At 48.8% G+C, this 17317-nt stretch overlaps 1 protein-coding gene across 2 annotated transcripts; it reads left to right on the forward strand.

Moving 5' to 3' along the window:
- Nucleotides 1–147: 147 nt before the first annotated feature.
- Nucleotides 148–17275, forward strand: RARS1 (arginyl-tRNA synthetase 1). 2 transcript variants are annotated; one of them, XM_034066719.1, is made up of 16 exons: nt 148–209; nt 1442–1541; nt 5543–5677; nt 6163–6351; nt 9825–9936; nt 10909–11009; nt 11440–11561; nt 11870–11990; nt 12298–12427; nt 12728–12832; nt 13692–13870; nt 14380–14489; nt 14724–14829; nt 15880–16052; nt 16620–16867; nt 17126–17275. In XM_034066719.1, exons 4-16 carry the CDS (start codon nt 6199–6201, stop codon nt 17233–17235), a joined length of 1770 nt encoding a protein of 589 aa, XP_033922610.1. In that variant the 5' UTR covers nt 148–209; nt 1442–1541; nt 5543–5677; nt 6163–6198; the 3' UTR covers nt 17236–17275. The 2 variants fall into 2 exon arrangements, with proteins under 2 accessions (XP_033922610.1, XP_033922609.1); XM_034066718.1 differs by lacking the exon at nt 1442–1541 and having other exon boundaries at nt 159–209.
- Nucleotides 17276–17317: the final 42 nt, after the last annotated feature.

Here is a 17317-nt window from a genome sequence, read left to right on the forward strand (position 1 = left end):
TGGGTCCCGTCGCTCCCCCCCATTCCCGAGCCAGCACAGGGACATTCCCGCCGGGGTCCTCCCCGCCGCCAGGGGGCGCTGCCGTCCCATCGCAACCTCTCCTCCTCCACGGACGTTCCGTACTTTCCGCTTCGCAACGTCACTTCCGGTTCCGGCGCGGGAGCATGGAGGCGCGGGTGTCGCAGTGCGCAGCTCGGCTGGCGCGGCAGGTGCGGGCAGGGGGCAGGGAGGGAGGGAGGGAGCAGGCAGGCAGGGAGGGAGGCAGGCAGGCAGCAGTCTGCCCTCAGCCGGGGAGCGCTCGGTGCATGGGGCTGGGGGGAGCCCGGGCAGGGCTCATGGTGCCATCAGCAAGCGTCGGACACGGCCTGCGCTCCGGCCCTGCTGCCGGCCGAGGCGGGGCCTGTGGAGCAGCCTGGGAGCTGCATCCAGGGGCTGTGCTAAGGGCGGTCCTGGCTCCCTCAGACGGGCTGCTGTAGCCGTGGGGTACTCGGTGTTGGGAGGAAGGGTGGTGACAGCCCTGTGTCTTCAGTGGCTGTAGGGATGTAAGAACAGATCAGACTGATCTGTCCCAGTCAGTGACTGGTACCGAGAGAAGGATACAGGACAGCATGGAGTCCTGCAGCTGAGCTTTTGTATTGCCCCAGGAGCAGGTAACTCGGAGGTCCTGGATATTTGGCTTGTGGTTTTTTGTCTGCCGTACACATGGGTTCTAAAGTCTCTTTCCAGTAAGTTTTCTACTGACAGTTCAATCATAGGATAAGCGCTGCCATGAAATACTCAGGTAATAGATCTGGCTGTTGAATCTTTGCAGCTCTTTTCTTTCCTTTGTTTTCACATTTTCCCTTTGTAGCTGCTGGGAGAGAAGAGCATCCCCAGTGTTCTCCCCTTGCTGTCACTGTGGTCTGATCTTTAGTCCGTAAGCAGATTTCCAAACTAGAGGAGAGTGTTCAGCTCTGTAACTCCGGATGCTGAAAGAGGACATATGGAATTACTGAGCCTGAATCTACCTTTCACCTCGCTCCCAGCCACATCCTCCCTATGCCAGCTCCAGCACGAGCCCATGGTGAACCAGCTGGCAGGAATCATGAGTTCCTTGGGAGAACAGCCCAACAAGGAGCAGTGTATGTGCTGAGTTACTGCATTGAGATGGCTCAGCAAAGGCATGGCAGAGGAGGAGCAGAGATGCAGCTGGTCAGGAGGCAAGCTGGAAGGGAAGAGAGGTGCTTTATTTCCTTTGCTGTGCTTTCTCAGGCCAGTGCCTCTCTGGTTTTTCTTTTAATGTGATGGAGAAAAGCTCTGTCACGTTAAAGCCCAGAGGCAGAAGCCTAAGCAATGTTTGTGTTAATTCAGTGGGGTCTTTGGAAGATGCTTTGATCTTAAGTTAAAATGTAGGGATGCTTTTGGTCCTATTGAAAAAGCTGTAGTTTTTTTGTGTTCACAGGTGAGGGGAAGATTTCTAGTTCTCAGCTGACCAAAGAGCCCTTGGAGATGTCAGCATGGCCTCATGTAGTTCCTGCAGCTTCTCATGAGGTGGTCATCAGGTATGACCCTTTACTGGCAAGTTGTGCTATGCCCAAGTTGTGCAGGTAGAATAATCCCAGGTTAACACTTTGTCCTGAGCAGCAGCTTTACTGTTAAACGTTTTATGGCTTTGAGGTGTGTTGGTTTTGTCTCCTGTCCTCGCTTGGTGATGCTGTGAGAGAGGAGATACAAGGGGTATCTGTAGTTTAATGTAGTGGTTTTTCAGGAAGAATGTAGAATCTAGAGCATCCCTTTCATAACACCCACTGTTCACAGATGGTTTGCTAGAGGGTTCTGAGCTGTGCCACAGCTGCTGTCAGAAGAGGTATTTGTAGCACGCAGCCATTTAAGAGCTTTTTTGAAGTAAGCTCAGCACGTGGATGTGGGGTCATGGAATCATTCCTCAGTCATAGCATCGTATCTCAAGTTGGAAGGGACCCATAAGGAGCATGGAGTCCAACTCCCTCTCCTCACAGGAATACCCAACACTAAACCATATGACTGAGAGCATTGTCCACATCCTCCTTGACTCCTGACAGGCTCCTCCCTGGGGAGCCTCTTCCAGGGACCCAGCACCTTCCTAGGGAAGAGCCTTTCTAGATACCCAGCCTGCACTTCCCCTGGAGCAGCTTCATTCAATTTCCTCGTGTCCTGTCACTGGTCACCAGAGCCAGGGGAGCATGAGCAGCATTTCCTCCTCACTGGCCCATGAACCACAGCCCTTGCTGCCCATTTTGGAGCTGTGCTGATCTTAACCCTATCCATTCTGCAGCTCACTGTAGCCAGCGCTGAGTCCAGGCATTTCTGCTGTGATTTGGAATTAAGAGTTTATTTCATCACCTATATTAGCAGTTGATGAGCTCAAGAAGGGAGACTGAAATGGCAGCAGTAGTGGGAAGTGTTTTGCTTTTGGTTAATCCTCAAGAAATGGAAGGACTGGTACTGAAAGTCCCTGAAGAGGAGCACAGAACGTGGTAGAACAAAGTGCTGGTCTGAGCTGACACCTTGGGCTGGTCACATTTGAAATGGAGCTGGTCTGAATGCCTCCTGTCTGCAAGTGTGGATTTGCTGCTTTGAGGCAGTCATGGGAGAGAAGTAGATGAGACTTACTGACCTGTGGCATCGGTTTAGAGCTTTGTACCTCCTGGCCAAATCTAAGTGACTAGGATACCAGTTGTCACCCTGTATTTGTGTGGAAAAGCTGTCTGGGGTAGATGTCTGCCCCAGTAGATGCTGATTCCTGAGAACCCTTGTTCTGGGTTCTGGCTGTGCACGTGGATAAACCTCTTTCTTCATCCTCTCTTGTAGTCTTAACAATGTGGGAAGAAGCTCCAGTAAGATGCAGGTCATCTCAGCTCTTGCAAGTCTGAACTTGGGTGGCCAGAGGCATTTGTGATTGTTGAGGAACATTAAATAACGTTGCTGTTGTGAAAAGTTTGCCAATGGTACTGAAATACCTTCCTAGTTATAGTTCTGGGGGAGGAGGAATAAATGTGAGCTGGTTGGGTCACATTTACTGGGTATGTCCCTGCCCGTGGCAGGGGATTAAAACTGATCTGAAGGTCCTTTCCAACCCAAACGATTCTGTGATTCTATGGTTTTAATTTCAAAGGCAGATTACAGGTGTTTGTCTTCAGTGCAGATCTCTCCTCCAGGTCTTGCTAACCTGTCCTGAAGCTGGTGGCTTTGCTCAAGAGAAGGTAATACTGGGTGAACACAGATCCTACAGATGAATGCAACATGAAGAGGAGGAGATAGCTTTGTGCTTTCCTTAAAGCACATTCTAGGGCTGGAGGGATGAGTTACTCATGGTTCTGAGCTGATGTTACTTTAGGTCAGTCTGTAGCAATAATGATGACTTGAAACCTACAGGGAACCTGTAAAACGTTGCAGTGAAATCTCTCTGTGCTGTTTGAAACTTCAGTCTGAAAATGTTTCAAATTAGTCTGTAAGTCACCTGAAATGCTGCATGGTCAGGCCTGTGAGTAAAGTAAAACATAAAAACATACATGTTTTCTGCTTGTTATATGGGAGAAAGTGTTTGTGTGCATATGAGAGAACAACAGTATGATCTGGGGGAGGGCTGCTTTGGATTACAAAAGGAATTAATAGGCTGCAAGAGGAAAGGCTGCAATAAGCTGTTTGAAGTGAGGTGTTCTGAGCTACAGCTGTGCTGTTCAATGCTTTCAGTTGCTGAAATGTCAAACCAGAGATTTTGATAATGGGTTTTGTTCCCCAAAGTCCTGTTTGTTCACATCTGAACCTGCAGGACATCCTGTAGTACAGGAGAGAGGCTGGCAGAGAAGTGTGCTGGAAGCTGCAGCACAAATGCAGAATGACCTCAAAAGTGCTGATTTTCAGTTTGCTTCACAAATAGCCAATCTTAACATGGTTTTGGCTCAGTTCAGGGTTTTTGAGCATCTGCAGTTACTTACAATGGTGTCTGTGGGAGCTGTTGCTCAGGGGGATGTGTAAGACAGATTTCATGGCCCAGTTTGTTTCTTAATTAAATATTCTGATTGTTTTCAAGCACCAAAGCAAATGAGCCCTTTTTGGTGAGATTTGATGACCTGTTTCCCTGCAGGAGTAGCCTGAAGTGCCTCCTGCTGTGGGGTTCTGGTGGAGGAGTGCCTGAGGGGCTGGCTCACAGCCCCTGCTGCATGCACTGAGTCACCTGCACCTTCAGCAGCCTCCAGAGTTGTGTTGCTGAGCCAGGTTTGTGGCTGATGTACACAAAGGCTGTGATGGGGAGGACAAGAGGTAGCCACCAACAATGAAGTTTCAGGTACTTGGTGTCTCTGGGGTTGGGAACACGACTGCTCCTTACAGCAGTCCCAACCAGTGGGCTGGGGCTGCTGGCTGAAGTGTTTGCTTGTGACCCAGCTGTGAGGTCTAAGGAGCACAGGGCAGTTTGTTCATGGGATGCCATCCAGAGAGACTGAGACAGGTTCAAGAGGGGCCAAGTGCAGGGTCCTGCATGTGGGTTGGGACAACCCCTCGTATCACCACAAGCTGGGGGATGGAAAGGTTGAGAACAGCCCTGAGGAGAAGGACTTGGGGGTATTGGTGGGTGAAAGATTGGACATGAGCAGGCAATGTGTGCTTGCAGAACAGAGGCCAATCGTGGTGTCTCGGGCTGCATCCAGAGCAGTGTGGCCAGGAGGTCAAGGGAGCTGATTCTACCCCTCTTCTCTGGTGAGACTGCACTTGCAGTCATGCATTCTGTGATGTGGTTCTGGGCAACCTGATCTAGTTGAAGATGTCACTGTCCACTGCAGGCAGTTGGACTAGATGAGCTTTGAAGGTCCCTGCCAATCCAGACTACTCTATGATTTGGAGTATAGAGGTCCACCTGAAATTCCTGATTGCTGCTGAATGCCAGATGTCAGTTTTAAGGGAGAAGTCATAGCGGAAAGGTTGTGCAGCAAGGTGGATGTGAGTGCAGGCTGCAGAAATGGCCCCATGGATTCCCCTGTGAATCCCCCTGTGAAGTGGCACACTGCACTTCTTGGTTCCTGGGGTTGTATGAGTGGTTGTGGGTTCACCCTCTGGAGGAGGAACTGTGGCCTGTGAGATGATGAAACTGCCTGAAGAGGCTTTAGGGAGTTTTTGAAGCATCTTTATTAAGTTCAAAAAGCTGGAGAAAGGGCTTGTTTCGGGAATAGGTTCTGTTAGCATGACCTGTTGTCTGTCTTGCACATCTGTCTTGATATCTGTGATTGTTCTCATTGAGGTTTTAGGGAATGTCTCCGAATCCCTGGGTTTGACAGAAATAGAAACAACCTTCAAACATGAATCATTTGGGGGGACACAGAATGATGTGATGTTAAGAGGAGAAGATACCTTTGTGCTTTCACATTTGAGGGTTGGGGGGATGAGTTCCCTGTGTCACTGCTCTGCTCTTCCTTTGCTGTTAACCTTTGTGAGGCAGAACTAGAGCTGCCTGAGGTCTTGCAGCTCCTCATCTTGGTGTCTCCTCACCTCCAGGAATGCCTGTGTGACAATTCCATTTGCTTTTCAGGAGAACGAGATCAGGTTGTTAACTGCAGAGATTGAGCATCTGAAGAACGCCGAGTGCTTGGGAGTGTCCCCGAGTTTGGAAGGGCTGCGGGACGAGAACACGAAGCTCAAGTATCGCCTGAACTTCCTTCGGAAGGTAAGGGAGGAAGAATGAATGCTGCAGCACATGGGGCTGGTTCTCATTAAGGCAAGCTAAATAAGTGCTGTCAGTTGTCATAGCTAGTGCTGTGTGACAGTGCTCTCACTGCATCCCAGCACCTTCATTGTTGGTCACACATCAGATATTTCCTTGTTCCTTAAACACGAACCTACTTTATGACAGATGTCAGTAGATTTATAAGGCCACAGTATCACGTCTTGGCTGGTCACAGTATGGGCAGCCCAGCCAACATCTCTGCCAGATCACTGACAAGATGCAGCCCTGCACTCAGGGGAGGTGTTGGTGCTGGGAGGCTCGACGGGAGCAGCAGTCCCTGAATCATGGCATTTTTCTGTTGTATTCATTGCTCCCATGCCTGGAGGTGTCAGCCACATCTGTCAGCCACGCTTTGCCAGGGAGAAAAGAGGCGTGTAACAGCTCCCAGATGGTGTGAATTTAGCCTTTGGGGTTTGCTTTTTCAGAGCCTTCAGGAGGAAAGAAGTAAAGTGGCGAAAAGCATGATTAATATCAACAGCTGCCTTCAGGAGATCTTCGGAGCTGCTATTCAGGCTGCCTACCCAGAGCTAGAGAACCCTCCGCTAGTGGTAACACCAAGTCAGCAGCCCAAGTTTGGAGATTACCAGTGCAACAGTGCCATGGGCATCACACAGGTAAATCTGACCAGTCTTCCAAAGGTAACTAAACCTGGGGATGCTTCTGTTGGAAGCTATGTGGCAACACAGGGAGAGTTGCAGTTGTGGACCTGTTTCAAGCTTGCTGCAGGCCTCTGGGCTGAGAATTCAGTGAGCATCTAATGGCATTTCAGGGGAAGTATTGGCCTTACAGAGTAGATCTTTAAGCCTCTGGTTAGATGGTAAGAGAGTTATATGTGTGTCGCACAGAAAAACTGCTCAGTTTGCGAGATCTAAATCGAACTGGGACTGAAGCGCTGCATTGATTTACTAACTGTGCAATTAACTACCAGATAGTGAGCTGTATGCTTGGAATTGGTATCAGCAAAACAATAAATCCCAGTTCTGGACAGTTACAAATGTTGCAAACACCTACAAATCTCAGAATGCTCTTGTGTAGTGTGGGGGAAGTGTAGTGTCCTCGTATCCACAGAGTTGTGTGTACACATCCCCTTCTCACAGGAAAGGTGAGCTACAAACACCACCCCATTTCAGGGCATACATCTCTTGGTGTGGGTGCTGCAGGTTTCTACTGCCCACTGACACATGGCAGTGAGAGGGGCCTGGGTGCTCACTGTGTGCTCCTATAGGGTTCAGCTCCCTCCATGCTGCATCCTGAACTACTCTGCTCTTGGATCTGGTGACATGGGTCATTGGCCTGTGCAGGGGCTGTGGTGTGCGCAGCATCTCCTCACAGTGCCTAACCAGTTGTAGGCTGCTGCTCAGGCACTGTCCTGCCTACTCCTCTGACTCCTTTGTTTCAAACACCTCTTATTAATTCCCTGGTTACAGCTGAATTTGGCTGATTTTGGTGTATTCCTGGAAGTGTTTTCAGTTCTGTGACAGATGCTCCTTGAGGTGAATCTGAGTGCACTGTTCCATGCACACTTTGTGCTCTTGTTCGTGTCTTAGTGGCTGTTGTTATCCAGGCATTTGCTGAGGGGAGGCTGTGTGGGCTTCCCCACATCTATGGTTGGTTGCACCTATATTTTCTTTTAAATGAGCAAAAGGCAGGAAATGTAGGGGGTGTTTGTTATGATTTTACTGTGAGGGTGCTGAGGCGCTGGCACAGGGTGCCCAGAGAAGCTGTGGCTGCCCCATCCCTGGCAGTGCTCAAGGCCAGGTTGGACACAGGGGCTTGGAGCAGCTGCTCCAGTGGAAGGGGTCCCTGCCCTTGGCAGGGGTTAGAACTGAATAAGCTTTAAGGTCCTTTCCAACCCAAACCATTCTATAATTCGATATTGTTCTGATCTTGGAGGTTTTCAGGCAGCTGTAAGAGTGGTTCCAATTTACAGAACATCTCGTGCAAGGGAAGGAGTGGGTTTTCTTAACCTGGTTGGTATCAGTGGTTACTTTGAATATTATGACATTGCTGCTTTCTGGAAGGTATTTGACCAAAGAGGACCCAAGCAGAATAAAAAACACTTCAGGAGTTGCCTCAGTAGGCTGGGACTGTGCTGACGTAAAACCAGGAGGTGGTAGAGAAAATAGGTGCTAAAACACCCAACTCTGAATGCCTTGATGCCTTTGATAGACTAGTTAGACTCTTGTAATTGCAGGTCTTTCATTTTGCAATTAGAAACAACTTTTTAAAGTGTTCTGTTGCCAGTTCACCATTATCAATCTATTAGGCTGGTAACTTTGACATGGAACTGGCACACATGGAATTCTACCCAGGTTGTCACCTAAAGCTGCTGTGTCAGTTCTGCCACAGTGAGGCTGACACCTGGCAGCATCCATACGTGCTAGCCAGCAGGCTTCTGGAACCAGCCCACCAAACAAGTGCCATCTTCCCTTGGTCTCATGAGCATCATGCTGGGCCTGGGCTGCAGCCAGGGCAGCACTGGGTGACTGCACTGACGGGGCCTTGCAGAGCTTTGCCAGCTTTCTGACCGCTGCTTTACCCCAATTAAATGGCTGTTGGGATGCTCGAGCAGTTCTGGCTTCCTGTGTCCACGTTGTTCACATAACTCAGTGTCTGAATGGTCCTCTTCAGGCCAGGGTGTCAAGTCCTGTATTGTCAGCTGTTCCTAGTGCTGGGCTTGCCTGTGGAGTTTGTTCCCTGGAACACTGTGTATGAGCTGGGTGATACATGTGCAGCACAGTTAGAGTGTGTCAGCACAGCAGAGCCAGGGATGCAGTGCATTCATTTCCCTCTGAGAGCAGCAGGTTCTGTACTCTCCATCAGCCTAAGTTTTAGGGTTTGACTGTGGGGCAGGTCTTCCATAGCCTCTCTCCCAGTGTCCCCTGCACAGAGCTGGAACACCTCTCACCATGACTGCCAGAGGAGAAGGACCTGCCCTGCTTGGTACGTGCCCTGCAGCATCCCCTCCCTGTGATGCACCCATGTGGAAACAGCCCTCACAAGTGTACATTGTTCTGCTGGGAGCTCGTTAGAGTGTGAGTGCTGGGGGTTGAGCCAGGAGCAGGGTTTGCTCCTTACAGTAACAGGAGTAGGGTGACTGCTTCTGGAGTGATTCAGGTAACACGCCTGTCATCTGGTGTAACATGCCCATAATCTGGGTTTACATTTATTTTTCCTGTAGTTTGCACTTCGAGTAGCATTACAGGCAGCAGAGGTTTTCTTTTCTTGCCCACGCTAAGCTTTTGTCAGCTTGCAAGGATCTTGTTATTATCAGCTGTATGACAGGTTAAATAGGAAACTGAAACTGGAGTAGAAGTCACATTTTGCACAGACTGCAAGTTAGCAAATACAGGCAGCAGTGAGTGTCAATTCTGATGCTATTATTGTATGTGAACTTGCATCATGTTCTTTGAGTTCCTCCAAGTGGGCCATTGATAGCTGGAGACAAAAGGAGAGCTCCTTTACCAGCAGATTCTCTGATGCCTTTTGAAGAGAATTTGGCATTGTTAGAATTAGGTTTGGTTGCTTGGTTTGTGGGATTCTATTTATTTAGTCACTTCATTATTAAGCCTCAGGTAGGGCTGAAGGTAGTTTGCTTTGCTTGCTTTGAATCAAAAATCAGCAGCTTGCTCCAAAACCACACTCAGCATCTACTGCAGGCACAGCTCAGAACTTTGAATGTGAATGCTGGCAGAGCTGAGGGTACCTGTGAGACTGAGGAACAGGGTTTTGAAGCAGTATGGAGGACTGTGCCAGCGTTTTTTGTCCCTTTTCCTTGTTTGGAGAGATAGGAATTTGCCAAACCTCTTAACAGTGTTTGAAAAATACCCTGGAAGCTTTTCTTCTGACATAGAAACTACTCTTTAATTGTCCTTAGCCAAAGGGAGTGGACATGGTGGGTCTGGTTGCACTTCTGCTTTAGAGAGGGACTGATCTAACCTGACTAATTTGCTGGAGATGTTTGTGTCTATACATTATGAAGCTAAACAATCCTGAGGATCTTTCAGTGCTGCTGTACCTGTGCATTCTGTTTCACTCTGTACAGTGTTAGGGAGGAGTGAATCTTACTGCTCTTGTTGTGTTTCAGATACTGCTCAAAACCAAGGAACAGAAGGTCAGCCCGAGAGAAATTGCTGAGAAAATAACAAAACATATTCCTGCTAATGAATGCATTGAGAAGGTTGAAATTGCTGGGCCTGGTAAGAGAGTTCCATGTTACACTTTTGGTGTTTTAATGCTGACAGGGCAATTTTATATTGGATGGTGATCAGGGAAGCTTTGTTTAACTGCTCCACAATTGAAAACTGCAGTTGCAGGGTGAATTAGCTGCTTCTGTGTTGAGGAGCTTTGTAGCCCTCAGACTTGTGTAGAGCAGCAAATCTGCATCTGCATTAGAATTGGCAATTGCCATCCTAAGCTCTTCAATTAGCAAGTTTTCCACTGATCCTTAAGGGACCAGCTTTTCTCCTTTGTGGGTGGTGATGGGTATTGGCCGCATCATGAAATCACAGCAAAAATCCACGTGCCCTTCTCACTGCTGCTGGCATAGGGAGGAGACCTTGGCCTCTCAGCACTGAGATGCTGCAGTAGCATGGAGGTTATGAATTCCTGCATCTGCTTTGTCCCTGTGACCCAGGAAGAAATACAAGGACTTGCACTCCTCAGGGCTTCAGCATAAACACAAAACTCACATGACACAGCCCTTCGTGTGTTTGGGCAGGAGCTCATTCCTTAGCTTTTTAAAGCTGAAGTTAGCGATGTCCCACAGGCATGGATTATCCCAGGTGAAACAGTGTGGTTTAGGATATGAATTTAAAGAAAGGAGACAAAGCAAGATCTGGTTTTGCATTCTGCAAACCTTGGCGAGATTATTTATTTTCTCATTTAAAATGTTCTTAAATTCACATTTGAGTGACCATGTGCAGAAAGGAGTGATGTCAGTGGGTTAACTTGCAGCATCTATCTCCTGCACGACAGGTTGCAATGCTGTGAAATAGACTCTTGAAACTGGGAGCAAAATTTGTCCTCTAGTGACAGCTTTGTTGCCCTGTTGCTGAAAATTGGTTTTGCTTTGTCAAGCCAGCTTCCTGTGCTCTTGCTGTGAGGACACACAAAGTGGTTTGAGGCACTTTTGTAGCCGCAGCACTCATTGATGGTTTTCTGCTCTCCAGGTTTTATCAATGTCCACTTGAGAAAGGATTTTGTGTCAAAGCAGCTGAGCAGTTTATTGGTGAATGGAGTTCAGCCACCGGCTATTGGCAAAAGGAAAAAGGTACAGCAGTAAGTGCACAGACATCCTGCTCCCATAGGGATGAGCCATACTGGGCTGTGGGTAGCTCCACAGTTCTCCCTGAGGTGGTTTGTTGAGCAGATGGCCATGTCAGCTGCTTGTTACAGCAGCAAATGGGATGTGACTTAGGGACTGGGGCTGTAGGGTGGGCTATGCGTACCTGGTGTGGTCTCTGGTGGGTGAGGGACAGGGCTCCCGGGGTGGGGGGTATTGTGCCAAGCTCAGTCTGGTGGGTGCAGCAGAGCCTCAGGCTGGAAGCCTGCTTGTGTTCTTGAGGGCCTCCTCTGCTGCTGTGTGCTGTTGGCAGCAAAGGGTGAGAGGGTCAGCCTCATTCCTCCAACAAAGCCCATGTCAAACACACAGTGTGGTAATGACTGCTGCTCTTTGTTTGTCCTCTGGTGCTGTGTGTAAGGTGGTCGTGGATTTCTCATCCCCTAACATTGCAAAGGAGATGCACGTTGGCCACCTGCGGTCCACTATCATTGGAGAAAGTATGTGCCGACTGTTCGAGTTTGCTGGCTATGATGTTTTGAGGTGAGAGTCCATTTGGGGTGTGCTGGGCTTGCTTGGCTGAGTGTGTGCAGTATTGTGCTTTGGTCTGTGCTATCTGTTTATAAGCACACCACAAAAAATCCTTATCATGGGGTAAGTTACTAAGCTGATGGAAAGTAGGAGGTTGGGAATCAAGATGGGCAGAAGCTTCATGCAGTGAAACTGTGGGTGTTGGCCTGGTTTTGGTGGTGTTCTGTGTATTTCTTCTTTTAGCATATATGTTTTTGAAATGCATGTGTTTTAAAGCCTATGTTTGCAAACTCATTATTGTGCTTTTCAATTGCTTTAAGGTTAAACCATTTAGGAGACTGGGGCACCCAATTTGGAATGCTCATTGCTCATCTCCAAGACAAATTTCCAGATTACTTAACAGTTTCTCCTCCCATTGGGGATCTCCAAGCTTTTTACAAGGTACTTGTAGCACATAAGTGTGATATTTACATCAACATCAGAAAAGCATATTGAGGAGCTTTACAAATTGCAGCATAACCTTTTGAGAAACAAAAGAAGTGATCACTGTTAATGGGATATTGCAATAACCTGTCACTGGGTGATGAATTGTGGTATCTGGTATTGAGTTGTCTGTATGGGGCACTATCAGAGGACTTTGTAAGTATGCTGCCTCTGTCTTATGAGTGTGCTTGGAGAGCCTGTTAACCCCTGTTAGCTTGTATCAAGGGAGAGATCAGTGCTTTTCATGTGGTGTGTTTCCCTGTAGGAGTCCAAGAGGCGGTTTGACACAGAGGAGGAGTTCAAGAAACGTGCCTACCAATGTGTGGTGCTGCTGCAGAGTAAAACCCCTGACTTCATCAAAGCCTGGGAGCTCATCTGCGACGTGTCACGGAAAGGTGACGTTCAGGAGCATGTCCCAGCAGCAGGACTGTGCCTTACCTCTGTGTCTGAGCCCATGTTCTGGTTTTCCTTTGCAAATCACTGCCATGCTGCTGGGAGAAGCTTAAAGATAAAAGGCAGCACAACCAAAGAACTGGGCTGTCTGTGGAGCATTGTCTCTTCAGTCTTGGTCTGATGGCTTGACCGGAGGATGGAAAATGCCTTTGGGGGCTTGCTGTGCCCCCTGGTAAACATATACCACTAATTCCTACTGTGTGCATTTAATGGAAGCATTTTGTTCTGTTTCCCTCCTCAAGAGTTCCAGAAAATCTACAGCTGCTTGGACATCACACTCACAGAGAGAGGAGAATCATTCTACCATGAGATGATGAAAGACATCGTGAAAGAATTTGAAGATAAAGGTGAGGCTTTTGGTGTCAAAGTAACCTTGAGGTAACCTCACCCTGTGCAGTAAGGCTTAGAACTGGTGTTTGTGAAGTTCCATGTTCCCCAGCCTTGCTTCTTTCACAGCCACATTTCCTCAGTGGATCTTCTGTGGCTTTTCCTTCCAGAGAAGCACTGGCAGAAGTGATTCCTCCATGCTTCATTCCAGGAATCTTGATCATTCTTGCTGATGCCAGAAGCAGTTTGTGATATCTGTAGGTGATGGTGTGAGGTACTACTGGAATTCACTGTATCCTTAGTAAATAGTCAAGGAGCAATATATGGCAGACTGCCCACAGTTCGTGTTGTGACTGAATGGGAACTTGAAGAGATCTCTGAGAAGACAGTGGTATTTTTTGATTATGCTAACTTTGGGACTGGCCAGAAGCCAAATGGAGCATAAAAAGCCTGGGTTTATGTGTTCCTGTCTGGATTTGGCAGTTCTTGAGTCTTGCCATCTGAAGTGTTTGTGCTAAGTCCTTACTGCACCTCTGTGAAGTTTCTGTTGCCTTCAGTGCCACACTTTGTGATGCTGGTTTTGTTAAAGGTAGATCTGGATGCCAGGGACAGGAGTTCTCAAATCCATTTAGGTCTCTTCTGGTAAGGGCAGATCTGTACAGATCCACTTCCACGTGCATAGCTTTAAGTTCTGTCTGTGACATGGTTGGCGAGGGAGTTCATGAAGGTGTATTCATATTTTGAGCCATTAATGATTTCATAGTATGGGTGCATGGTCTTTTCTTTCTGGTAGCATCCGGGAATGGGTGTTTGTGCACATGCTGACCCACAAAGCTCCCTCTGCAGTACAACAAAGGATGTTTTCCATTGCTTTTCTAGGGTTTGTCCAGGTTGATGATGGCCGGAAGATCGTGTTTGTCCCAGGCTTCTCTGTCCCGTTGACGATCATGAAATCAGATGGAGGTTACACCTATGACACATCTGACTTAGCTGCTCTTAAGCACAGGCTGTGTGAAGAGAAGGCTGATATCATTATCTATGTTGTTGATAGTGGCCAGGTGAGTGTGTCACCCTCTGTCACTGCTGGTACAGAGCATCAGAAAGGGTGTTACATGTAGGTATAATACTCATGTAGGCAGAAGTCTTCAGAGTTTTAGTGTGTATTATTTACTCTTGTCCTCACTGATACAATGGTGAATCCATGTATGGACTCTAGGAGCAGTTGATTAGGGAGAGACCCAGTTTACCACTGGATGTAGGTGAAGCCTAAATCTCAATAGATGAGTCTGGAATGAGATTTGTGTTGCTTATACTTCAGTTGCTCCTTACCTGAAGAGTTGCAGGGTTGTCAGCTCCATGTATGAGCAGTGATGGGAATTTGCCAGTTACTGCTTCTCTAAGCTAGGAAAAGTCCTGGAAACATTGAGCATTCTGAAGTGGCATTTGTCTGTGGAGCTTCAGGTCTCATTGTGAGAGCAGCATTGGGAAGGAGAGAAAGCTGAGAAGAAAACTGTCCCCGGTGGAGTCGGTTGAGAACCAACCAGTTGTTGGCATTTGTTCCTTGCAGTCGGGGCATTTGCAGACAGTGTTTGCAGCTGGGCAGATGATCGGCTGGTATGATCCTAAAGTAACCAGAGTGGCACACGCCGCGTTCGGAGTGGTGCTGGGAGAGGACAAGTAAGTCTGTGGATGTATTTCTTCCTCTGTATGTGCTCTGAAGAGGCTGTGTGAGTGAATGCAGAAGACTTGCTCTTGTTTGAAGACAAGTATGTATGTGGCATGCTAAAAAAAAACCATGCAGTGCATCCCAGATGCATGTTGTGATCTGCCTGGGCACACGCTGACCCTGGGCAGAGGGTGCAAGTGGTTTGACCTCTTATGCAGGTGGTCATTTTGGCTCTGTGTTCTCAGGAAGAAGTTCAAAACTCGTTCAGGGGATACAGTGCGTCTTATAGACCTGCTGGAGGAAGGGCTGAAACGAGCTATGGACAAGCTGAAGGACAAGGAGCGAGACAAGGTACTTGTGACAAATTGCTTATCTTTCCTGAGAACTTCCCAGATTTGTTCACTAGCTTATGGTTTCCACATTGTGGATGTGAGCTGAGTGTGATTACTCGGTAAGTAGGTCAGGCAAGGAGCTGTCATGGGGAAAGAGCATCCCTGAACCCATGGCAGTGGTGAGATGTGAGCTGCAGGCAGCACACTGGTACTGCAGAGCTCCCTCAGGAGAGGAGGGCCTGGCAGGACAACTGGCCTTGCTGGTGCTGTGAGGCCTCCGCAGTGTGATGGCCACAGCTGTGACTGCCCCAGGGTGCAGGAGGTGGGGCAGGATGTAACTTGCGACCTTGGCCTGCTTGTCTGCAGTGATTTTTGGTAATGGGTGGCCAGGGATCTGCAGGGGACTTTGCCTTCACCTTTTTCCTTGGGTGCTGTGGCTAAGTTTTCTGAAAGCCCTTTGCTTTACAATGTTCTTAATGACATTTCTGTCCTGCACCTCAATAGCCTGGAGAGAACTGACCAGTGTGGGACATGGAATGGAACAGAGGGACCACACTGTCTACTCGCTGTGTGAGTCTGGAATTGGGAAGCACAGCTCCTTAGCGCTGTGCTGTGCAGTGTGAAAGTGAAAGATTCATTTTTAAACATGAGAACAATAAGCACATTAAAAACCACACTGAAAATCTCACAAGGGTTCACTTGAGCCCAACACAGAAGTGCTTTGCCATGCTGACAGGGCAAGATTCCACCAGAGAGGGGTTTTGTGTCCAAAATCCTCTATAAAAGTAGGAGGGACACGTGTTTATGTGCATGTGCAGTTTGTAAGAAGCAGAAGCACATTATCAAGCACCAAACCTTTGTGGCAGATAGTTCATCATGGGGCCAGAGGTCTGATTCTCTGCTTCACAAGCAAAGGGAATCAGCCTTAACCTGGCAAGGTTGCAGGGCCATTGGATTGCAGGGGAACTGAGGGCTGAAGCTATGCCAAGTGGCCAGGGCTGCATGTTATGGCTTGTGATAGCAACATAACCTCCTTCCTGATGACTTATCTGTTCTGGAATTACAACAGGTCCTCACAGAGGAAGAGCTGAAAGCTGCCCAGACGTCAGTCGCTTTTGGATGTATTAAATACGCAGATCTCTCCCACAACAGACTAAATGATTACGTGTTCTCCTTTGACAAGATGCTGGATGACCGGGGGAACACAGCTGCTTACTTGCTGTACGCCTTCACCCGCATCAGGTAGGTTGAGACTTGGTTGGATTTGGTCTCTGATGCTCTTGCAAAGGGAGATGTGGGGAAAGGGGTGAATTATTGCATCAGTGCTGCTAAGGGTGGTAAGTAAGAGAAGCCAGCCACACCAGTATGCACCATAGGAAGGGTTTTATTTGTCTTTGGGAATGGTGTCACCTGCTGTCTGCAGTAGGACTCCTCTGTGCACCACGCGTCCCAGGCCTTTAGCTTGCTGGGAGGAACTGGGGGAGTTTCAGTAATCCCATCAGAGGCACTGGGTGTTTGGGAAGGGGTGGGCCTTTGTTTCAGCACCTCCTCACCTCATCGCCATGCCCCATGCAGGCTTTCTGGCCCCCTGAGCTCTGGTTTGTGTGGCAGTACCAGCTGTCCTTCCTGACGCTTGTGCCCAGAGCATGTCCCTCCCTTCTCCTCTGCAGTGCATTCCAGGGCTGACTGCTCTCTTCTAGCCTGGTAACTGGACTGGGCAAGTGAGGAGGCCAGCGGGTGGCCAGTGCTGGCCCTGGGCAGTGGAGACGTGGGAGCCTCACAAGCAGACTGTGGTTTGGGTCATTGCAGGGCCATTGCCCGCCTGGCCAACATTGACGAGCAGATGCTGCGGAAGGCAGCCAGAGAGGAGGTGCTTACCCTGGACCATGAGAAGGAGTGGAAACTGGGCAAGTGCATCCTGAGGTTCCCTGAGATCCTGCAGAAGATCCTGGAGGACTTGTTACTGCACACGCTCTGTGACTACCTTTATGAGCTGGCCACCACCTTCACTGAGTTCTATGACAACTGCTATTGTGTTGAGAAGGACAGGCAGAGTGGTGAGTGCTGGCCATGGGGCTTGCTGCTGCAGAACCAGTGGTGGTCGTGTGGGAGGACTGAAGGTGGCTGGCACAGCTTGTGTGGTCACTGGCCTGGGAGCGGGTTGAGTAGAGAGCTGCGAGCAGCCAGGCACATGGAAACACAGGGTTGGGAGGGTGGAATGAGGCTCAGCCGGGCCAGGCTGTGGGCAGAGGGGGTTCCCCTGGGGAAGGCAGCATTAGTTGTCCTGCTCCAGCTCCTGTGGTGATGTTTTGCAGGCCAGATCGTGAAGGTGAACATGTGGAGGCTGCTGCTGTGCGAAGCCACTGCCACCGTCATGGCGAAAGGGTTCGACATCCTGGGGATTAAGCCTGTGCAGAGGATGTAGCTGTTTCCTGTGGGGTGACAATAAAGGGACTCAACAACTGGAGGTGTCTATGTCTTTTGGGGTGGGGTTGTGCTAAGGAAGG

Source organism: Melopsittacus undulatus, chromosome 10 (genome assembly GCF_012275295.1).
Source record: "Melopsittacus undulatus isolate bMelUnd1 chromosome 10, bMelUnd1.mat.Z, whole genome shotgun sequence".
Lineage (NCBI taxonomy): Eukaryota > Metazoa > Chordata > Aves > Psittaciformes > Psittaculidae > Melopsittacus > Melopsittacus undulatus.